This window comes from Nyctereutes procyonoides, unplaced genomic scaffold (assembly GCF_905146905.1).
Source record: "Nyctereutes procyonoides isolate TBG_1078 unplaced genomic scaffold, NYPRO_anot_genome, whole genome shotgun sequence".
Lineage (NCBI taxonomy): Eukaryota > Metazoa > Chordata > Mammalia > Carnivora > Canidae > Nyctereutes > Nyctereutes procyonoides.
The window spans coordinates 14,114,850-14,138,740 of NW_026575024.1; the positions used below are offsets into that span (position 1 = coordinate 14,114,850).

At 46.7% G+C, this 23,891-nt stretch overlaps 2 protein-coding genes across 2 annotated transcripts; both read left to right on the forward strand.

The window, feature by feature from the left end:
* Positions 1-2,085: 2,085 nt before the first annotated feature.
* LOC129522101 (thyrotropin-releasing hormone receptor-like) lies at positions 2,086-6,513 on the forward strand. The gene is made up of 2 exons (XM_055344248.1): positions 2,086-2,817; positions 6,199-6,513. The coding sequence occupies exons 1-2, from the start codon at positions 2,086-2,088 to the stop codon at positions 6,511-6,513; spliced, it is 1,047 nt and encodes a 348-aa protein (XP_055200223.1).
* A 3,489-nt stretch (positions 6,514-10,002) lies between these two features.
* Positions 10,003-10,548, forward strand: LOC129496673 (ADP-ribosylation factor 1-like). The gene has a single exon (XM_055304850.1). The coding sequence runs from the start codon at positions 10,003-10,005 to the stop codon at positions 10,546-10,548; it is 546 nt and encodes a 181-aa protein (XP_055160825.1).
* The last annotated feature ends 13,343 nt before the right edge of the window (positions 10,549-23,891 follow it).

A 23,891-nucleotide genomic window follows, 5' to 3' on the forward strand; every position in this document is an offset into this window, starting at 1 on the left:
CCTGCCTGGCCCCTGACTGATGACATTGGAAATCATTCCTCTCTGGACCTCTGTTTCCTCACCTATAAGATGGGACTGACAGTACCTGCCTCGCCAGGGCAGGGGGAAATAAAGATAATGAACACAGCATGGTGTTTGGCTCTGAGTAGGATGCTTTGCTATTGTTATTGCTGAAGATCCCAGAGAAGAGTATAGGGCAGAGAAGTAGCATAGTATGTGTGTGTGGGGTATAAGAATGAGGACTCCGTGGACACAATACTGAGCTAAAATGCTAGTAGTCTCCCCACCTTACTAACCCATGTATCTTTGAGCGAGAAATTTAACTGCTCTAGACCTCAGTTTCTTTGTCTGTAAAGTGGGGGATCTGGTAATAACTTCCCTTTTGGATGTTGTGAGCACAGAATGAATAAATACATGTAAAGCACCAGGCAATAGCAGGTGCTTCATATACACTATCATCATTCATTACAAAGGCTGACAACGGGGGATGTCCTGAACCCTGGCTGTGCCCCCAAGATACTACCCTACCAAGTTCCCCATCATGTATTTCTTATTCATTTATCAGAGTTTGGGGTCATACATGAGGGAAGAGAGCTATGCTCGGCCGTGGCAAGGGGTTAATAGCTAAGCACTTTGCATGGATTTTTCCTATGTCCCTCGTGTAAGCCTTCCAAGGACACTCCGAGATGAGTTCCATCATTATTATCCCATCTCACAGATGAAGAAATAATTTTTAGAGAGCATAACTGATTGACTGCAAGCAGCAAACAATTCTACAGCATCCGCTCTATGCAGGTACAGAGCTGGAGTCCCTGGAAAGCAGCCTTTATGCTTTTTATGAAGCTCAGTGGGTCCCACCTTCAGGAAGTTTTCTCTAAGTGGAGAAAAAAGTTTCTTCCTTTCTTCAACTACCATGATGCGCCTTCTCCTTCTCCGAGGCAAACACAAAGCTAAAGATGCCTAAGTGGCTTGTGCCCTGTGAATGGCAGGGTCTCTGAGATGGGAGAGATCCTTCTGGAGGCGGGGCACACCTGCCAAGAATTTCCAGATCTTCTGCAGGAGGAAGAAAGGAAAACTGGGAAAGGTTAGCAGGAGAAAGGGAAAAAGTAACAAGTAAAAAGGAGGTGCGAGTTTAGGAGACAGGACCGACCCAAGTCTAGATGGGCAAATACCCTCCCTTTCTCCGCAGCTCTGGGCCTCGCCAACAGCAGGGCTGAGGTTTCTGCCAGTAAAACAAAATAGGATTTCTGGATTGAGTCCAGGAGCCTGCGAGGGGCCGACTCCTCCCCCACGGCCCCGCGGAGCCGCCCCCATAGACGGGAGAAAGAGGCGTGCGAGCAGGGTGCCCCATACCACGGCCGCCCTTGGCATCCGTTTCCCCCACCCCGCACCCTGCATCCCCCACCCGACCCCAAGGGCCCTGGGCGCGGTGCCAGGAGCCCGTGGCAAAGAACGCGCGCGGCACCGGGTCAACCAGAATCAGCCAAGCGGTATCAGAGGGGAGACCACGCGAACTCCGGCAGAGGAGCCCGCGCGCCGCGGTCGCGGAAAGCGGAGCAAAGAGACTAGCGAGGCGGAGACCCGGCCCCACGCCCCGTGCCTCCTGGAGCGGACACCCCAGATCAGAGTCCCGAGCCCCCCGAGCCTACGGAGCGGAGGTAAGACCTGAAGCGGGCTCCAGCAGCAGGTCTGTCGGGGGCGGCCTCTGGGGGCCCAGTGCGCTCCGGGAGCGCCCCGCTAGCAGCCCGCAACGCGCCCCTGCAGGGAACCGCAGCCCCGGGAAGATTGCGCGCTTCAGAGGCGTCTTGGAAACCGGCTCCTGGTCCCGATTCCTGGGAGTCCCCAGCGCCCTGCGGGGGACAGTGGGACCCTGCACGGAGCTGGAGAAACCTGTTCAGCAGGAGGCAGCGGCCGGCACCCCACCTCCCGCCCCGAGGGCGTCTCCAGATCCCCGAGGGCACCTGTGCGGCCGGCCGGCCGGCCGGGTAATTGCCCCAACTCGCCTTCGCCGTGCAGCGCGGCCCCGAGCGCATGGAGAACCACACCGAGCACCCCCAGCGCGCCAACGCGTCGGGCCTGGGCACCATGCCCCGGTCTCCGCTGGCTGTACAAGCGGTGACCTTGACCCTGGTGCCCTTCGTCTGCGCCATGGGCGTGGCGGGCAACGCCATGGTGGTGCTGGTGGTGCTCCGGAGCCGCCACATGGTCACACCCACCAACTGTTACTTGGTGAGCCTGGCCGCCGCGGACCTGCTGGTGCTCCTGGCGGCCGGAGTCCCCACCGTGGCCGAGGCGGCGTCCGCCCGGGTTTGGGTCTTCGGCCACGCGGGCTGCCTGGGCATCACCTACCTGCAGTACGTGGGCATCAACGCGTCCACGGGCTCCATCACCGCGTTCACGGTGGAGCGCTACCTCGCCATCTGCCACCCGCTGCGCGCCCAGACTCTGTGCACCGTGGCGCGGGCCAAGCGCATCGCGGCATCCGTGTGGCTGGGCACCGGCGCCTACTGCGTGCTCTGGCTCTTCCTGGTGGACACCCGCGAGACCGCGTACGCCGACGGCGTGCAGGTGCAGTGCGGCTACCGCGTGTCGCGCTCCCTCTACCTGCCCATCTACTTCCTGGACTTCGCGCTCTTCTATGCGCTGCCCCTGGGCCTGGCCACCGTGTTCTACGTGCTCATAGCGCGCGTCCTCTTTGTGGGGCCGCTGTCTCCTGATGACCCAGGGCACTCCGGCTCTGCGCCCCAGGGCCACCTTGCTGGCCACCAGCGCTTCTCCTCCAGAGGCAGGAGAGGTGCCCTCAGCTCCCGGAAGCAGGTGGGGGCCTCGGTCTTCCTTGGGACCCCTGTGCAGAGCCAGCAGATGGATGGATGGAAGCTTGGGCCCTTTTGGAGTCAAACTCCTCAGTGTCAAGCCCTGTCGTGCCATTTACTAGGCTTGATTTTGGAGCTATCACTTCTGTCTTTCTGAGCCTCAGTTTCCTCTTCTGTCATATGGGATAATGACAGCGCCTACCACATAGGAGTGTCCTGAGAAATGGGATTACCCATGGGAAGCCTTTAGCCCATGTGAAGCATGTCACAAACTAAATATTCAATTAAGATTGGTTATTTTTTTTTAATTTTTATTTATTTATGATAGTCACAGAGAGAGAGAGAGGCAGAGACACAGGCAGAGGGAGAAGCAGGCTCCATGCACCACCGGGAGCCCGATGTGGGATTCGATCCCGGGTCTCCAGGATCGCGCCCTGGGCCAAAGGCAGGCGCCAAACCACTGCGCCACCCAGGGATCCCAAGATTGGTTATTTTTTAAAGATTATTTATTTATTAATGAGAGACACAGAGAGAGAGAGAGAGAGAGGCAAAAACATAGGCAGAGGGAGAAGCAGGTTCCCTGTAGGGAGCCTGATGCAGAACTCGATTCCAGGATCCCAGGATCACCACCTGTGGAAGGGAGGTGCTCAACCACTGAGCCATCCAGGTGCCCCTAAGATTGGTTATTATTAAACTTTCCCAACCAGTGGCTACACCCATGGTGGTATTCTCCTAATGATGGGGAGACTGAGACCCAGAGAGGAGAAGTGACTTTCTCAAGTCCTTACCACATCTGACACTAAAGCTGCCAGCATGGACTCCAGAGCCAGTCAGCCTAAGGGGGGATGGGTTGTGGTGAGGTCAGGAGAGACCCAGCACTTACAGAGCACTTACTGTGTGCCTGACATTCCTGACATTACTCTTTTGGGAGGTTGAACATCTATTTTCATGGATAAAGACATAGGCTCAGAGTGGACAAAGGGAGTGAGAAGGTGACACATGGAGGGAAGTGGGATGAGAACCCAAGTGTCCAGACTCCTTATATCCTCCACCCACACTCCAGCAGGCAGTGTGGCTTCCCAAGGGTATTCAAGGAATACAGGTGGGAGGAGAGCTCCCCAAACCCAACTGGTCTTTATCTTCAGCCTTCCACCCACACCCTCAGCTGGCGGGGGAGGGGGGAGGACACCTAGCCCCTGCTGAGTCACTCCTGAGCCCTGGGCGTGAGGACCATCTGTGCCATCTCCCTGCCTCCCGGGGTGGGTGCACTGTTGGGGGGCCCTTCCAGTCGCCTCAAACAGCCCCTGCTTGCAGGCATGTTAGCTCAAGAATGGTTCTTAGAGGAAAGGGGGCAGGACGTAGGCTGAGCAGGTGCAGAACATTAACTCTGGCTGTAGGCCCCACACCACCTTAGGCTCCAGACAAATGTCCCTCCTTCCCTCCCACTACTTATTTACTTCTCTGTTTACCACTTTCCTGCTCAGTCTAAAAGGGCTGGCCAAGCTCCCACCTGGCCTATGTTTTGGGTGCAACTTCTGCTGGTGAAAATTATATTCCAGACCTGGATCTATCCAGCCTCCAGCTTTGTTAATGTCTTGCTGTGTGGCCTTGGGTAGGTCACCTCACCTCTCTGAACCTTGATTTTCAACTCTGTAAAGTCATTATAACTATAGTGCCCTCTACCTCAGTGGATGATAGTGAATATTATGAATCTGGCACATAGTAAGTGTTCAGTATAGGGTACCTATTATTGCTGTTTTGTTGGAGCATCAGTGTCTTTTTGACAGTGGGCAGTCTAAGGACTAAGCATTCTTTGATGTCCAAGAGAGCCCTTGCAGAATGCCGTGTACAGCAGCAAAAGGGAAGAGGCATTGAATGAAAGCAGCATGTCTAGGAGAGCAAGGTAGAGAATACTACTGCTACTAATAATAGTTAACAATTATTGGGGATTTTCTATGTGCCAGGCACTGGCCCAAGTCTTTTACAAAAGTTAGCATATTGAGTTTTTCTAATAACTCCGTGATCTATGTACTGCTACCATCTCTGTTTGACAGATGAGGAAACTGAGTCACAGAGGGGCTGCCCCAGGTTACAGGACTGGTAAGCGCAGAGCCAAGATTTGAACCCAGGCAAACTGGCTCTACAGCCCACACACTGGTATCCAGTATTTATCACCCAAATGAACTTAAAATGGAGTAGAATTAAATCTGAATTTGATAAAATCAGGAGTCAAGACTAACTAGGGAATTCCTGAGATTTCTGGTGCCTGGAGAATATTACAGCAGTGAAGTTTATTGATGTAGTCAGGGTCAGGCCTCTTTGGAGAGATCACTTCTAGCACTAAAGTTCTGGACTCTGGGAAGCAATCTTACTCAGGAACATTCCAGGCTAGCTTCCTCCTTGATGGGCAAGTTGTCTCAATGCAAGCTCTAGCAAGTGCACTTTTGCCACCCTAGATCTGGTCTCCGAAGGAGTCACCCAGGACTCCAGCAGCTTGAGTGTGCTGCTGTCCTCCGTATTAGTGATGTCTCTGTCTCCCATTGACGGATGCCCCTTGTGGGATTTTCATTCTGGCATTTTAAAACGAAGCATCTTTTGAAACACCTTCCAGTGTGTACCACCTCTAGGAGGCTTTAGTCTTAGCCGTTAGGGAAGTGCTAGCCTAGGATGAAGTGGGAGGAGGGGAGGGATGGGAGGGGAGGGGACTGGAGCATGACTGGCTGTCCAGAGAAGGCGGGAGGAAGAGTCTGGAGATCGAATTGGGGGTGGGGTGCAGTGACAGCAGCATAGGTGAGCAAGGGGGTGGCCAGGGATGTTGGGGGAGAAGTTGAGCTGGACAGAGAGGTACGTCCAAGCTAAACAGCTGGTTAGTGGTACAAGTAGGATCCTAACCCCGCTGTGCCTGGCTCTGAGCTCCGAGCACCTGCAGTAGTAGTCGCAGAGGTCCTGTTAGCGGCAGCCCATGTGGGGCATTTAGGGCCCGCTTGGCACTGTTCTGCGTTCCTCACCATCACTCACTCCTTCAATCCTCAAGTCTTCCTGTGATGAGGCAGTGGATTCGTGAATTTGCTGTCAGCAAAAATGATGGCCTGTCCAAGGGCTTTGGAGGTGGCTGGGGGGTGGGTGGGGGTAGGAGGTGGGATGGGGGTATCCCTCCCTCTGTACCCCGGGGAAAATGAGTTGAGCAAGGCCTGGGAGGATGCACAGCAGCTTTCTAGCTGGGAATGGGGTTGAAGGGGAGCGGGGACATGCTTGAGGGCACCTTTGGCGAAGGCCTGTGCTCTGTTGGCTTCCTCCTCTTGCAAGCCCGCAGAGAGGCCTGGACCTCAGATTCTCCCTCTGCATTCGGCACCCACATGTCCCCTTTTTCCTGTCTTACTGGCAGGTCACCAAGATGCTGGCTGTGGTGGTGCTGGTTTTTGCTCTGCTCTGGCTGCCCTACCGCACCCTAGTGGTGGTGAATTCCTTTCTGAGCCCGCCTTACCTCAACCTTGGCTTCCTTCTCTTCTGCCGCCTTTGCGTCTACCTGAATAGCGCAGTCAACCCGGTCATCTACGCCCTGATGTCCCAGCGCTTCCGGGAGGCCTTCCACGGACTATTTCAGTGTCGGCCGGCCTCACCCCAGCTCCCACCCCAGGAGGCCGCCTCTGTGTACTACAGTGTCATCAAAGACTCTTCCCAGATCAGATTGAGCTCCTAGAAGCAACCAGGGAGCATGATGCCCAGACAGGAAGGAGATCCTGGCACCTGAGGGCAAGACTCACTACTTCATCTCTACTGAGGGGGGAGTGGTGGAGGAGGGAGTAGTGCCCAGGACTGTTTGGTACAGGTGCACAGATTGTGCACTGCACACAGCCCTAGGGGGGTCACCATTCACATCACAGTCGAGATTTGTATATTTAGTAAAACAATTTCCAGATTTAATAAGTATGCAATCTGAGAGGGAGGCACCTCTTTATAATTTACACAAAAGCACTCTATGGCCTAATGGCAGCCTGGTGGATGAACATTTGCAGATTGAGTAGGGTAGGAGCTAGCACCAGGGTCTCTTGGGAATCTGTTCACACTCTTCCTGAAAATTCAGGGACCCTTTTTTTTTTTAATCCTGCAGAATAAACATCAAATGCTGCCTCCCTCTGCATAGTGACATATGACTTTATTGGGACCCTGCTACATACAGGGCAAGCCTGCTGGGCATTACAGATACTACAGAGGTAATGCCAACTGGGCTCCTGTTCTTAGGAGCTCCCAGTCTAATAGGGGAGGGAAGTGAAAACACGTCCAGCATGGCACTGGAATCCTGGCTGATGTGCCTGGGGAGGCAGCCAGGTGGGTGCTGGAGACAACTGCCTTGTCTAAACAGGGCCTGAGCCCTCTGGACCTGTCGCCTGGATCCAGGTTTCTAGGACCACCAAATCTCATAGTGCAGGGAAGGAGGAATATAAAATGACTGCTGGAACCAGCCTTACCTAGAGGCAGGGTCTCCATGTTTTCATTGAAGGGAATCTGAAACATCCCCCTCCTAAAACCCCCCCCCACCCTCTCTTGGTGTTTATTTGAAGTTTGTTAAGCATTGTCTTTCCTAGATATGCACATTTCCTTGGGAGAAGGAGTTAACTGAGTCTCTGAAACTTCAATGTGGATGGCAAGTTCTTAAAAGCTTTCCCTCTAAAAAGGATTTAAGGTACCAAAGGATCTAGAACAAAGGTAGCATTGACAGGTAGGGAGACAGGGCAGAGATAGAAATGAGGTGGGACAGACAGGGGGTTTTCTGGGTAGCCCCACCTGCTCTAGGATCTTGGCAAAGCATTGTTAGGGCAAGAGACCACTGTTAGGGAGACCCCTGTGGGGTCTCCACTTGTTGGGCTCAGTAGAAATTCAGAGACATTCTCATGGAACAGGTTAAGGTAAGATTTATTGTGTAGGTAGTAAAGTTCTTTGAGGGTCGGAGAGAAAAGAAAATGTGCAGGTCCCCCATCCCACCATTTTCCCACGGAAAGGAAGGAGGGCACAGGTGATTTACTGGACTCATAGTGTAGGCTGTGTTCCAGGGGAGGGTTCCCACACCTTCTACTCTCCCTTCTTATGGGGATCATGTGAAAGCAGCCTCATCAATGAAGGGAAGCAACAAACTGCCTGGATACCAAGCAGAAGGGATTGGGGGTGACCATGGTTCTCAGGAGTCGTCTGGGGACTGAACCTACCTTTAGGGACCCTGGGAACCATGGAAAGGTACAGTCTCTTGTGCTGAGGAAAGGGCCCCTGATCTCATGGAAACTAAGAAGGAGACACTCCCCCTTCATAACCCAGCTGGCTTAATGCCCAGGCAACCTTCGAGAACTTTGGGAGGGCCACTTTTGGACAACTCTGTACATTGCAGGACTTTTCTTTGAGCATCATATATGCAATGGCCTAGGTGCATATGACAGCTGCAGAAATTGTACTAGACATTTTATTATCATTCATTCATTTTGGTTCCTTGACTTCTGAACATCCTTTCTACACATGGGACATCACCCATGTGTAAATCTTCTAGAAGGCAGGTTACCTTCTCCCACCAAGGACACCTGAAAAGCCAGACACTTGCTTTCCTTTCCCCTGGCACCTGGGGCGTAGGCCATGTGACTTGGGTTCAGCTAATCAGATGCCCAGGATTTGAATCTTCAGCAACTGATACAAATGTGTGAGGGGGGGGGAGAGGGGAGGGGGGAGTATTTTATTCACGCTAGTGATAACAACAGTGGTATCCATTATTCACTGGCAGTGGAAGCAACCACAGCAGCATGACCTCCGCTGTCTGGGGGCAGTGGTGGCAGTGGCATCCCCACCAGATATATTTGATTCCTGCTACCCAGTCTGCTCCAATTCCCACCTATATTCTACCTTGGTTGCAGGAGTCTCCCAACCTCATTAAAAAACCCCATTTTCACTTATGCTAGTCTGGGTCAATGTCTGTTGCTTGCAACCAGAAAGCCTGGCTGATCTGAGGCTTTAATCTCAAGCTCGTCTCTGGTCTCTAACAAGCTAAGCCACAAAGATTCCCTAATGCTGCGATTCCCCTCCAGTTGTGTACTAGCATTTCTACCTGGATGATAAACCCACTGTGGCCAATCTGAATCATCATCCTCCTTCCCCACCCCAGATAACTTCCACTCCATTCCTCAGCCAAAACTCTTGAGTCATCCCACTTTTGCCCCCTTCTTCCTTCATATCTAAATAGTTACTGATGAGTGAAAGCCTCCTTTCATCTCCACTCCCATCTCTTGCTGGACCATTGCCTCCACCTCTTGCTGACCTGCCTTCAGCACCTCCTGCTTGCCTCCATTTCTCCGCAGACTGTTCACATTCGAGGACGCCCATGGGGTGGTCACTGTGTACATGAGCTTTGGGATCAAACTAGATCTGGAGTCAATATTCACTCCACCACTCCCCTAAGTGTGACCTAAGCCTAGTTATTTATTAGAATGACAATTTGTCTGTGTTTGCCCAGGACTGCCCCAGTTTTAGTATTTCAAGTCCCGGGTCCTGGCAAAAACCCTATTTATATTTATAAATTATTAATAATACTATCTTTCTTTGTAATGCAAGTTTTGTTTTTCGAATCTGTAAAATGGGATGTACAGTCGGATTTAGGCTGCAGCATTGTTCTGGTCATCGTTAGGAGCCACAAAAAGTGTTTGCACTTAGTAAGCCTAGAAAAAATACTATCTACTTAAAAATATCTTCCACATAGCATTCCGTTCTTTTCCCTCACAGAGCTCTTTACAATTTAGAATTCTATGCTATTTGAAATGCTTTAGCTAGTTGTAGCTAATAAATACTGTGGTCTTCCTCACCAGATTCTGAAAGGCAGATCCCATGAAGGCAGGGACCGTGTCTGGCTTTTTCACTGTTGTTTCCCAGAGCCTAGAACAGTGCCTGGCACATAGCAGGTATCCAGAAATAATTGTTGGGTAGAATAAAGGATGGATAATGAATAAAGACTAACTTTAATTTAAGTACTCAAGACCAGTTGCTGCGATTTGGCTTCCAGTTTGAGAAAGGCTTGAGGTGGGGATTGTGACTTATTGGGGTTCTATGTTGGCAACACAAAGTGTCTCTCAATAGCTACATTAAAAAGGAATTTGAGTAGCCTCGCCACGGCCGCCAAGAGTTTCTCTGGCCAGTGTTGCTCCCACCAGCCTACAGGATGGGAAATATCTTTGCAAACCTCTTCAAGGGCCTTTTTGGCAAAAAAGAAATGCACATTCTCATGGAGGGCTTGGATGCTGCGGGGAAGACCACCATCCTGTACAAACTAAAGCTGGGTGAGATCGTGACCATCATTCCCACCATAGGCTTCAACGTGGAGACCGTGGAGTACAAGAACATCAGCTTCACCGGGTGGGACGTGGGCAGCCAGGGCAAGATCCGGCCTCTGTGGCGCCACTACTTCCAGAATACACAGGGTCTCATCTTTGTGGTTGACAGCAATGACCGAGAGCCTGTGAACGAGGCCTGTGAGGAGCTCATGAGGATGCTGGCGGAGAATGAGCTCAGGGATGCCGTCCTGCTGGTGTTTGCCAACAAGCAGGACCTCCCGAACGCCACAAATGTGGCTGAGATCACAGACAAGCTAGGGCTGCACTCCCTGCACCACAGGAACTGGTACATTCAGGCCACCTGTGCCACCAGCGGGGATGGGCTCTATGAGGGACTGGACTGGCTGTCTAATCAGCTCTGGAACCAGAAGTGAGCCGCACCCCCCTCCCCTCACTCCCTCCTTCCACCCTGCTTTGCTCTCATGTGGTGTGAGTGCCAAAAGCTGTCTCCATGGTCGGTCACAGTGTGCTTCACCATGCTGTAAATGTGCAGGCACAGCCTGCAGCCGGGTTTTTATTTAATGTAAATAGTTTGTGTTCCCAACGAGGCAGTTTCTGGTACTCTTATGCAATATTATTCAGCTTTTTTTTTTAATTGTACAAAGAGAATTAACCCACTGTTCAATACTGAGAAGGGATTTAGGCACATGGGGCCTCCAGGAGTTGCTGTGTCAGACCAGCCTGGCACGCCTCCTCTGGGCATTAAATCTATGTTGAGATCCATTTTGGTGGTTGGTTTTTAACCCAAACTCCGTGCATTTTTAAAATCATTACCAATACAAGAAAAGGAGAACACCTGAACACACAGACGGGAGAAATGTGCCTAGTGTAGGTTCTGCAGTGGTGGCCAGAGTCCAGTCCACCAGTGGGTCATTTCCCATCAGGAACATGAGACGGGCCAGAACCAGCCACAGTCCATTCTGCATGGTCACGATAGGGTCCCTGTGATCGCTCTGTCTCGGGTCATCCTGCATCCCCTAGCATTTGTGCTTGTGCTTACACGGCCGCCCAGGAGATGGGCTGGGGGCTGCATCACGGCTCGCGGGCCCCTTGGAGGGACTCCGGCCTCCCTGGGGGTGGTGGGGGCACTCTGGCTTGCTCCGGGCCGCCTGGGGTCTCACCAGCAGGAGTGCAGGCAGGCAGGCCAGTCATCCCAGCGCCTCAGCCCCCGGAGCCCTGGGAGCCCCTGTCTACATGTGCTTTCACTCCCTCAGCCTGCAAGGGTCAGATTTGCCATCGAAACGATGACCTCTACTGTTTTCTTTTGTATTTTGATAAACACTGACGAAGCTGGAACTGTTCAACTTTATCTTGGGGAAGTCCTCAGAACTGGTTCATTTGGTGTCGTGGACCCTCTTACTGCTTTCAATACACGATTAGTAATCAACTGTTTTGTATACTTGTTTTCAGTTTTCATTTCAACAAAGGAGCACTGTAATTATAGCTACTAGAATAAAATCTCTTAACTATTAATAATAAATAAATAAATAAATAAATAAATAAATAAATAAATGGAATTTGTTGGAGTTGGTAAGAACCAGAAGCAGGGGGCACCTGGGTGGCTCAGTCGGCTGAACATCCACCTTCAGCCCAGGTCATGATCCCAGAATCCCAGGATTGAGCCCCATGCCTGGCTCCCTGCTCAGTGGGGAGTCTACTTCTCCCTCTCTCCCTCTCCCTGCTCCTTCTCTCTCACACTCACACTCTCGCTCTCAAATAAATAAAATCTTTAAAATAAATAAAATAATTAAATTAAATTAATTAAGTTAAAGAACCAGACCAGGATAACTCCAGAGATCCACATGATAGGAATCAACAGGCAGTTGCTTCAAGGCATCTATATCAAAATGACTCAGCTCCACCTAGGCCAGGTGTAGGACAAGCAACTTACTGGACCATCATTCAATGGCTGCCATTGACAGTTGCATAGGTTGGGCACTGCAGGTACTTCTCAGCCATCGAAATGGATGAATCCTCTGGAGTTGTGCAGTGTGCCTATGTATGTGTATGTGGCAGGCACTAATAGAAGTGTGGTAGTTCCCCGAGGAAAATTGAAGTGACGTTATCAGTAAAAGGTAGTATGGATGGGAGGAGGACCGAGAAAACCAACAGATGTCTACCATGGATGAGATGACCAGGTTAACAGCAGCCTCTGTCCGGACAACAAAGTTCATCCTGGTGGTCAAGGACATCTGGTCCGTGCTAATACTGTCACCTGGTGGCCATAGAGGAAACTGCATTATCCAATATCTGCCTTGCTGGCCTCCTTTTTGACTTACTTTCTTCCTCTTCCCTAGCCTCCCTCCCTCCATCACAATTTCTTCCTCCCCCCTTCACTACCCTCCCAATCTCTCAGCTTCCCCCCACCCCTTGGCTCCTTTTCCTTCTCCACTCCTCCTCCCCCTCGACTATCTTGACTAATTCATCATCTCTGGAGACCAGTCCCTGAGCTCTGTGCTGGCCAGACTGAGCTTCAGAGTTGGGGACCTGAGAAGCTGTAGAACTCAGACCCTATTCCCCTCTCATCACTTTCCCTGTTTTCCTCCTCCTTCTTGCAATAGTTACAATCCCTCCTCTTTTAAAAAAGATTTTCTTTATTTATTCATGAGAAACACAGAGAGAGAGGCAGAGACATAGGCAGAGGGAGAAGCAGGCTCCCCACGGGGAGTCCGATGTGGGGCTCGATCCCAGGACCCCGGGATCACAACCTGAGCCAAAGGCAGACAGTTAACCACTGATCCACCCAGGCGTCCCTTAAGGAAATTTTTAAAAAGAGAACATCAAAAATAAAAATTCCCTATATGTTAAAAAAATTCCCTATATGTGATGAACACTTAATATTTTCAAATATCAAAAATAAAACATCAAAAATAAATCAAAATCAAAACATCAAAAATCAAAATAAAATAAAAATTCCCTTTATGTGATGAGCATTTAATATTTTCAAGTCCAGCGCTTATCTCAGTGAGGATCTATTTGTATGCCTGTGTGTATTCTATTGTCTCTCTTTACCCTCACACACACATTTAACAGACAAATTAATAGGCCAAGAATGCCTTCATATTTCCCTTTCATTTTGTATATCTTTCATACACAAAATGGAAAAATCATCCATTTTACGTATTCATAGAAAAATTATATACATGCACAAGGCAAAGTCCCTCTTCCTCCTAAATAATCCCATATCCCATGGATTAACATTCTTAATTTGGGGGCACACTTTCCTAAATCTTATCTAAATTAATATCTATTTAGAGATACCTGGGTGGCTCAGTGGTTGAGTGTCTGCCTTTGGCTCAGGGCATGATCCTGGGGTCCTGGGATCGAGCCCCACATCAAGCCCCACATCGGGCTCCACGGGGAGCCTACTTCTCCTTCTGCCTATGTCTCTGCCTCTCTCTCTGTGTTTCTCATGAATAAATAAATAAGATATTTAAATTAATATCTACTTAAATGAAAAAATATCTACTTAAATGTGCAAAACTTGATCCAAGCATGTGTATGTAAAAGATAAAATTATGCTTTATATATTTGTTTGTGTATTGTTTTATTTAAAAGAGCACATCATGCTTTTTTAAAATTACTACACTTCCCACTGATAGATTTTCTTTCAGCATGAATTCTTGAATAGTTAATGTTTGAATTCCTCACAATGCTTTCACACATTCAACATATTTAGATGGACCCACCAAAACAGGTGGAGGCTTTACTGTATTGGTTACAATCTTCTGAATGCTCCCCCCTATGAGATCTTAGATATAAAGAAGGCTTTCTCACATTTAGAACATTCGCAGGGTTATTTCCCAGTGTGTTTTCTGAAGCTCAATGGGGAAAAACAGTAGAAAGAACAAAATAAACTTCTTCTTCTTCTTCTTCTTCTTCTTCTTCTTCTTCTTCTTCTTCTTCTTCTTCTTCTTCTTCTTCGGAAAAACAGTAGAAAGAACAAGATAAACTTATTCTTTTCTTCTTCTTCTTCTTCTTCTTCTTCTTCTTCTTCTTCTTCTTCTTCTTCGGAAAAACAGTAGAAAAACAAGATAAACTTCTTTTCTTCTTTCTTCTTTTCTTCTTCTTCTTCTTCTTCTTCTTCTTCTTCTTCTTCTTCTTCGGAAAAACAGTAGAAAGAACAAGATAAACTTCTTTTTCTTCTTCTTCTTCTTCTTCTTCTTCTTCTTCTTCTTCTTCTTCTTCTTCTTCTTCTTCTTCTTCTTGATAAACTTATTCTTATGGTGTTCATAAGAGAAGTTTAGGAGCAACATAAAGATTTTGGAATCATTAACATTTGGGTGGAAATCTCATAATCTGTCATCTTCGCTTCTCAGCTCTAGTCTTCGATGAAGTTAGCAGGCAACTTTTCTTCTTGTATTAATGATTCATAGCAATCCATCAAACCGTGCAATCCATGCAGACATTCCTCGAAGAATTCCTCAGCAGGAGGCGGGGGCCGCGGGGCCTTATGGGGAATGTAGTTCGGAAAGGCGCCGACCGCCCCTTGGGAAGGCCGCTTCTGCGCATGCGCCGTTCCCGGTGCTCTATCCTTTCGCTCTTTCGGGTTCCCCAGGTCCTGATGTGGGCGCGCCCCGCCTGCTCGAGTTGCTCCGTGCTCACCTGTATTTGGTGCAAAGTGGAAGCGAAGCCGGTGTTAGAGGAAGGACTGGCGAGTTAGAGAACGACTGGCCGGGGGGGGGGGGGGTGCTCCGGGCCCTCGGGGCGTCGGAGGGAAGGGCGGGACGGACCTGGCCGGGGTCCGGGGAGGATGGACACGCGCCCTCCCCGCATCCCTCGGGAGGGAGGCCCCGAAGCGCGTTTCCGCTGGTCCAGGAGAAGGGTAGCGAGAGCCCGGCCGGCCCCTGACCCGCAGGCCGCAGGGCGGGCACTCTCTGCAGCCCCGTGTGCCTGAAGAAGGTGCTTTGTGAGGGTGAGAGATTTGCGCATCCACATGGCCAGGTATCGTTCGGGAAGTTTCGCTGATGCACTTGGATCCCAGCCTACCGGGCCAGGTTGAGAAGTGCTAGAGGGCAGCAGGGAAGGGAACAAATACTCTTTATGAGGAATCCGTACCACTATGTTATGTTAGCTGTTTTACACTAAGTATTTGGTAGGAGAAAGATGCGAGCTGCAGTTGAAGGGAATGGCCAGGGTGCAGAACTGCCCGGACAAGACAGTTCAGTGAGGGACTGGAGGGTCAGAGCGGAGGTGTTGAGGTGTTGGCAGCGTTGCCTTAGGTTTTAAGAGTGTGATGTTTGGGTTCCGATCAGGTCCTGTCACAAAACAGCACTGCATCCCTGGGCATGTTGCTTAGACTGATCCTGTTTCCTCACCTGTAAAATAAGCATAAAATCATATTTGCCTCACAAAGGTTGTTCCGAAGTAAAATGATCCAAAGATCAAGCAGAAAATATAATATGTCCTGGATAAATATCCCCTGCTATCATTGTTACAAAGATTTTTAGACGTTTCAGCTCAATCCTTCTAACCAGGCTGTGGGGTCTGCATTGCTCGCCCTGTTGGAGCACATTTAAAGACCTCATTTGCAGAATGCTAAGGTGAATGAATTGAGTTTTATTTTATTTTATTTTTTTGAATTGAGTTTTAAAACTAGGTCTATTTTACTCCTGGTCTCATGACCTTTGCAATGTGGTTCCCTTCCAGCTACACCCATAGGGCTTTCTCTGGCACGATGACTTGTCCCGTGTGTGCCTCAGGAAGCAATTATGCTACATATTTTGATAGACTCATTTTCCTTATGTCACAAGGCATGATTGAGGCTTCTAGGCTCTTCCTGCTGCTGCAGTATTGTCTCAGTTTTCAGCAGCCCTCGTTAGATTTTAGAAAAGGTCCAGCTCACCAGGCACTTGACCCTGGGGACTCCCAAGTGCAGGTTCCAGCTAATGGAAATGTGGCTCCAAGGCCCAGGTGGAAACAAAACCATTCCACTGAAGTAAAAAAGCAGCAGTCCTCACACCTGGAAGAAGATACTCCTGAATCAAAACTTCTTCCTAGAATTTTATTGGGGAAGCAGAAGAATCCTTGAAAGGAACATATTCAAGTTATTGGTCAAAATTTTCCTCTCCACTGTGAGCAATGTCTGAGTGATAACACCATGGTCAGAGACCATTGATTATTGTAGCTCAGCAAAACTGTAGGTCAACTTTCAGAAGAACCATGTGAGGTGCAACTGAAGGGAATGGGCAAAGTGCAAATGTGACAGGAAAAGACGCTTCCCTGAAGGATTTGTGGGGGTGTGGGTTGGAGGGAAGGAGGGCCAGCCGTAGCAAAGGAAATAATATCTCATCACTTTCCAAGCACATATGTGTCATTCCCTGTGGTCTCCGCTCTTTCTGTTTCTTCTGAGCTGCTCAAACCATGCCCGCCAGCACACCTGGGATTCATTGAATGTCCCCTTCATAGAATCACACAGTGGAGGTAAAGAGAAAGTTTTTAAAACCATGTAACTTTCGTTATTTTAAAATTAGGTAACTATCTTATCCAGTTACACAGTTTGCTAGCGATAACCAAGAACTGAATTCACATTTCGGTTTCCAGGTCAGGGCTTTGTCCTCTACCACATTTAAGTTAAAACAGGTTTCTTAGCAAAAGATCCTCTTGGGAAACTGCATCTGAGGGAAGCCAGACAAAAAGGCAAACATTTTAAAGCACTTGCACTCCTTTCTGAGCTTCTCCTGGATTCTCTGCTCTCAAGTGGCTAAAAAATATTAGTAGGAATATAGGTAAAGGACATAATTTCAACATTTCCCATGCCAATAAGTATTGCAATCCTAGTATTATTTTTAATACTGGAATGGTGTTCCAAACTTTGTATGTACTGAATTTTATTGATCCAATCTATTATTGCAATCAGGTCTTCTTTAATTTTTTTCCAAGGCCCAAGTTGACAGTAATTCCGTAAGAAAACAACAGTTTATATTCATTCAGTAAGAAAAGCTGAGATCATTTCAGAATTATAAATGGACAAGTGAATATTACCTTACCAGATTGAGCAAAGGATCATTTTCTTGATAGGTAATCCTAATACCCGCTGAGTTAGCCAGACTTCTTATGATTTATTCTTCTTACTCAGCTCTAGTATCGCGATTCCTGGTCCTTTCTCAAGAGCGTCCAAAAATGAACAAATCCCAGGTAAGCTGTTTAGGGATTTACTTTCCACATTTTACAGTGGATTTCAGAAAGGTTTATAGTAATTTGTACATTCAAATGAAATAGTAGAAGCATAAAATAAAGCATCAGGGAGGGATCCCTGGGTGGCTCAGTGGTTTAGCACCTGTGTTTGGCCCAGAGCATGATCCTGGGAGCCTGCTTCTCTCTCTGCCTGTGTCTCTGCCTCTCTCTGTGTGTGTCTCTCATGAATAAATAAATAAAATCGTTTTTTAAAAAAAAAGCATCAGAGAAAAGAGTATCAGAACACTGCTGGAAAAGTTGGCATAAATATACAGAAATCATATGTTCCTATAGGCTTATCCAGAAAGACCCAAACAGTATGAGATAGTCTTACATTGGCTACTTGAATGGTTTTCCCATCATTTATATCTAAACATTTTCTTAGATGATCTTTGAATAAGTGACACCAGGGGCCAGTCTGTGAAAGAAATGCAGTGGGTTTCCTGTGGCTTTCATACCCAGGCAAAGTTCAGGGGACCAATTTATTGTCCTCTGAGTAGATAAAATTAGAGTAAATGGGATAACAACTAGAGTAAATGGATCACATGTTCCTCAAATAATGTGCTGTAACTGTTTCTTTCAACTGTACTTTCAAAACAGGTTGTAGAGTGAACAATTGAGTCTTCTGTGGATAAAACCTCCTCACTTACTGGTCTTATTTCAACACACTTCATGCAGTCTTATATCTGGCCCACCACTCCCATGGATCTGTTCCTGTAAAAGTTAGCAGTAGCCTAGATATTTTCAAACCCAATGAGTATTTTCAGTCCATGCTTTATTAAACTCCATGTTGTGTTTGACAGTATGACTCTCCCCTCCTTTAAATACACCTCTGATAATTTCTGATGTCACCCACATGGTTCTCTTTCTGGCTTTCTTTATACCTTTTGTAGAATTTTCTTCCCTATATCATTAGCCCCATTATTCTTCCTGTTTTTTTTTTCAGCCCCTTTGTGGTTTTGACATGCATCTCTTTATGCTCTGAAGCCTTTGTCCACTTCCAAGAACCTCAGCTGAGACTTGCTGAACATCTTTATAAGGCTATTCATGACAGACCAGTTTTTTCTTCTTTTTAGTTCCTACTGCTATGAACCTTTCATCCAATAGCTATATGTTGACCTATCCAGTATATGCCAAATGCTATGCTAGATGCTCTTGATACATCTCTTGAATAGAAGAGATCCTGTCCCTGTTCTCAGGGAACTCAGAAGCTAAGGAAGGAGGTAGACATTACACAGACAACCAAACCATGGTGAGGTGGTTCTCATCTCCATCAGAACCCAACATACATGTATTTTGTACACACTGTATTAGAACACAGACCTCGTGTTCAACCATCTCCTTTATCTCTCCATCAATATAGTCCCCCCATGCTGGGCTACCCCTCCCCTCCTATTAGACCTGGATAAAACTACATATGAAGTATGGTATCTGGCTTCCTGGGGGACAACATAATGGAACCAGACAATGTAACCCAGAAGCGTGGGCAAGTTAACTCACCCTGGGGATGAACCTTGGCTGAAGGGAGGTGGGAAATGAGAAGAAAGTGGATAGATACCTTCTCTCTCCTTTTATTTCTCCATGTACGATCCATATGGTCCTTGTGGGGAGGTCCCATGTGTTGGCTGAATGCTCCTGCTCAGAGACCTGCTGCCTGTCTGGGGCTTATACTGAAGGGAGGGGTCATTGTGATACCATTTGTCATCCCCTCATTACTTACATCCTTTCCCCCCCCTCACTGCTCTGACTGTAGTCCCCCAAATAAAAGACAGTGCCTTAGACATCTCTGTTTCCTAGAGACCCTGGCTAAAGCCCATCTTCCTTTCATCTTATTTGAGAAATCATAGGTACTAGAAACTACTTGCGTATTTTTTTAAATCAATAAAATTCTCTGATATAAAGGAATAAAGGCAAAGTAATTGAAAATGAGTTAGTATATATTTTAACATGGAACATTCAGGTACAACTCTACTCAGTCAGCAAAGTAGTCTGATGTTTATACCTGTAGGTAAAATCTCGTGAATGTGACAGTTAAGAATTCACACAAATGTGGGTGCAATGTTTTGTGATTCAAGTCCCATGAGCAGGATTGCCATTAGTGATAGTTTTCAAAAGAAGTGGAAATCCCTGAAGTTCCAATCTGAACTAAATACAGTGTTCCTTCCAGGTACGCAGTATTGCATTCCAGGAATGCAGTACTGCATTCCAGGAATTTGAGTACATAAAAAAATGTATAAAAATACTGTGTGTTCAAATGTAAAATGGAGTAAGGTAATATGTTCAGATCATTTTTTAAGATTTTATTTCTTTTCTTAAAGATTTTATTTATTTACATGAGAGAGAGAGAGAGAGAGAGAGATTGAGAGTGCATAAGCAGGAGAGAAGGAAAAGCAGACTCCTTGCCAAGCAGGGAGATTGATGCGGGGCTTGATCACAGGACTTTGGGATCATAACCTGAGCCAAAGGCAGCTGTTTAACCAGCTGAGCCACCCAGGCACCCCTAAAATTTTATTTATTGGTTTAGAGAGCACAAGTCAGGAAAAGAGCAGAGGGGGAGAGCATCTCAAGCGGATTCCCTGCTGAGTTCAAAGCCCAACACAGGGCTCCATCCCACAACCCCGAGATTGTGACCTGAGCCAAAATCAGGAGACAGATGATTAGCTGACTGAGCCACCCAGGCACCCCTATGCTCAGATCATTATAAACAGATTTTCCATCTATATGATGGTTAGGAAAGTAGACACTTGTACAAGAGTTGGAGCATGGGCAGCCTGGGTGGCTCAGCGGTTTAGCACCACTTTCAGCCCAGGCCGTGATCCTGGAGACCCGGGATCGAGTCCCACGTCAGGCTCCCTGCATGAAGCCAGCTTCTCCCTCTGCCTGTGTCTCTGCCTCTCTCTCTCTGTTAAATAAATAAATAAATAAATAAATAAATAAATAAATAAATAAATAAAAAATAAAATCTTAAAAAAAAAGAAAGACAGGAAAAGAAACCTTGCTTGATTTACATGATCTATCAAGTTATTTCCATTTTTCTCTCCTTCCTTTAACTGAGAAATCGCCATTTCACTTTCCATTCTCAGCCCCACAAGGGTGAGGACTAGGGTGAGACAAAGAAAGTGCCTCAGGCACAAATTTAAGAAGACACTCACTCTCAGAGTCCTGCAGGTGCCTCAGAGGTCATCTTGCCTCACCCTAGACCTCGTCCCACTCAGCCCACTTTCAGAGTTCCCACATCACTGCCAAAATTTCAGATTCACCCCTGCATTTTTATTCTTCATCCTACTGTCTGTCTGTCTCTCTGAGGTCTGCATCTTGAGGTCTCACTGTCTTCTCTCTGTGCTTCCTTGACTCCTGTCTGTCTTACTTGAGACTCTGTCAGCCACACTCACAGGACGCTTTGTGCTTGGTGGTCTCTATGATTGTCTTACTAGTTCTGTGTCAAAGGTACTTTTATTCCATGCGGGCTTCCTCCTCCCTTCACCCTCTTAAATAGGGTGGTGTGAGTGGGGTTTTGGTTTTGGATTTTGGTTTTCCCCTATATCAACCCTGTAGGAGATTTTTGCACTTGAAATGTCCTTAATTCTGGGAGGCTGGGCCTAAAGTCGAATCCCCCACAGCAAGGCAGTTGTAACATTCATTTCATAGCAAATGTGTAAAGGCTCACAAATTACTGTTAACGGTGCTCCTTCCTAGAAGTTGGTAATTTCTTAGAGAAAGGCAAGGAAATCCAAGGCTGCATTTGAGGCAAATTTTATGCCTCAACAATAAAACACTAATTACAGAAAGAAATAATGTACTTGGGAAGACATTTAATCTGGGCATGAATACTGTTACCTCAAGAAATACACCCTACAAATATGATCCCCATGGAGCCAATTTGAAAACTAGAAGTAATTGTTGTAAAGAAAAGCTATTTTAGAGAGGTTCCTGATGAATACAGTGGGTATGGGAAGCCACTACTCTATTCTAAGCATGAGAAAAGTCATTCTATAATTAAAAAACCACAAATATAGTCCAGTTAGGAAAGCCAGAAGTCAAAATGAAGACATTACTCTGCACCAGAATATTCAAACTTTGAAATAACCTCTCGACTGTTATAAATGTGGAAAAACTTTCTTCAGAAGGGCAGTCTTCATTACACAGAAGAGAGTGTGTGAAGAAAGGAAACCAAATGAATGTAGTGAAAATAGGAAAACCTCTTCTAAGAAGCCCACCCTAGTTGTGCATCAGAGAACTCATACAGAGGAGAAACCCTATGAATTCGGTCAATGTAGAAAATTTCTATGTACTGAACTGGCCCTCTTTGCACATCAGATAACTCACAGAGGAGATAAATCTTACATAAATAATGAATGTGGGACATTTCTCTCCCACAAGTCCACCCTTACTATACATCAGAACTCACACAGGAGAAAAACATGGTGTGTTAAATAAATATGGTGGAACATTCATTGTGAAGTCAGACCACAATGAACATAAGAGAATACACACAAAGGAGAATATCTTTGATTGTAATGAACAGGGGTGTGACATCAGCAAAAGCTCACACCTTATGGAACATCAGAAAACTATGTGGAAGAGACCGTATGGATAGATCGAATGTGGGAGAACCTGTCCTCACTCACCATTAGACAACATACAAAGGAGAAAGACCAGAGGAATGTAATGAATATGGGAAAACCTGCCAAAAGTTCTCCTTCACTGACTACCAGTGAACTCATACTGGGGAGAAACTATATGGACATAACAAATGTGTGCAATCCTCCTGCCACAGGTCATCCTTCAGAGTACGTCAGAGAATTCACACTGGAAAGAAGCCCTGTAAATGGAGGGAACATGGAAAAACCTACTGTCGGCTGTGGACTCTCACTCAACATCAGGAAATACATGCAAGGGAGAAACTCTACAAATGTAATACATGCAAGAGAACATTTTGCCACAAGTCAGACTTTCTTTTACATCAGAAAACTCCTAAGGGATGAATTTCAAAGACGCAATGACCAACAGAACAACAAATCATGTAATTTACAGAATGCTAAAACCCTATAAAAATGCACAGAGGAGAAAAATCTTATAAATGCAGTTAATATGAGACATTTTTTCTGCCCTATATCAGTCCTTATTACATCAGAGAACTCATACAGGAGAGAAATAGAGTGTGTTTAATCAGTGTGGTGAATCATTCGGTATGAGCTGTAAAAATGTTCAACAATTCAGACTTTATGCCAAGTATGCCTCCCTTTCAAAATAATGGAACAGGGGCACCTGGGTGGCTCAGTAGTTGACTGATGCCAACACCTGCCTTTGGTTCAGATGATCCTACAGTCCTGGAATCGAGTTCCATATGGGGAGCCTGAGTCCCTGTGGGGAGCCCGTTTCTCCCTCTGCCTATGTCTCTGCCTCTCTCTTTGTGTCTCTTGTGAATAAATAAATAAAATCTTTAAAAATAAAAATAAAATAAAATAATGAAACATTATTTAAGTGAAATTAGTCAAGTCTTCTCCACATTGTTCCTTGACAGTACATGTGATGAGGTATGAAGATCTAATCTTATTTGGTTCCAAATCAGTACAATTGTTCCTACAATACTTAATGTACAGTCTCTCAATTTACAGTGTTTTCAATGCTCTGATTAGACAGGTTGGTTTTGTCTTCCCAGACTCCATAGCCTTTTGGTAACAGACTCTGATTCCTCCATCTGCAGAGATGCCAACTAAGAGGACTAACTGTGGTACTCCATGCTCCAGACCCCATAGTGGGAATGCCACAGGTAAGCATTTATTTGATAAAGCCAAGCTCATGAAAGCCCTTCTTGGGATCTTTGTGATGAGAGAAAGACATAGGACAGCTAATAGGTGATCCTGAAGCTTCCTGCAGGCACGTCAAGAAAAGAGCAATTGCAGTAGGGAAAAAAAAAAAAAGCAGGGATAAGCAGATTCGAGTAGTAAAGAGAATGCTGATGGTGTTTGAGTCCAGAAAGAGTTGGTCTCCCTGGTGGTGATGTTCTCTAGTACCCACTCACCCCTATTCTATCAGTGGTTTAATTATGTCAACAGACAGGGTTTTTCTTTCTTTCTTTTTACTAGTAAACATGTTCATAGAAGTGTTCTTTAGAATTTGCTTTCCAAATTCTGAGAAAAAAAGACCTCTGTAATGCCAATTAGAATTATATTAAATGTGTATATGCAGTGAGGGAGGTTTGCTGTTTAGTAGGAGATGTTCTTCTTTCAAATCCTCATTTCCATGAGTGGGATTTTTTTCCCCTATGCCTCTCTGCTACATTGTGCATTCTGCCCCAGGGAAGATGAAGCCAGTTTATTCAAGTGTCATATTGGCATGTGTATACACCTACATATGTATATACATGTATTACACATATGAATATTTATATGTGTGTACATGTACATGTGTGTATGTGTGCGTGTGGCTCTTTTATCTTGAAACTTTTCCTGTGGAACTTACTCATAGTTACTTCAAAGCCTTGGTAGCTACTGAGAATGGACTTTATTATCTTTCGCTTTAAAACTATATTCTTGGA

Coding starts and splice junctions, on each gene's coding strand:
- LOC129522101 (XM_055344248.1), top strand. CDS start 2,086: ATGCCCCGGTCTCCGCTGGCTGTACAAGCGGTGACCTTGACCCTGGTG. Junction 2,818..6,198: donor CCCTCAGCTCCCGGAAGCAG/GTGGGGGCCTCG, acceptor TCTTACTGGCAG/GTCACCAAGATGCTGGCTGT.
- LOC129496673 (XM_055304850.1), top strand. CDS start 10,003: ATGGGAAATATCTTTGCAAACCTCTTCAAGGGCCTTTTTGGCAAAAAA.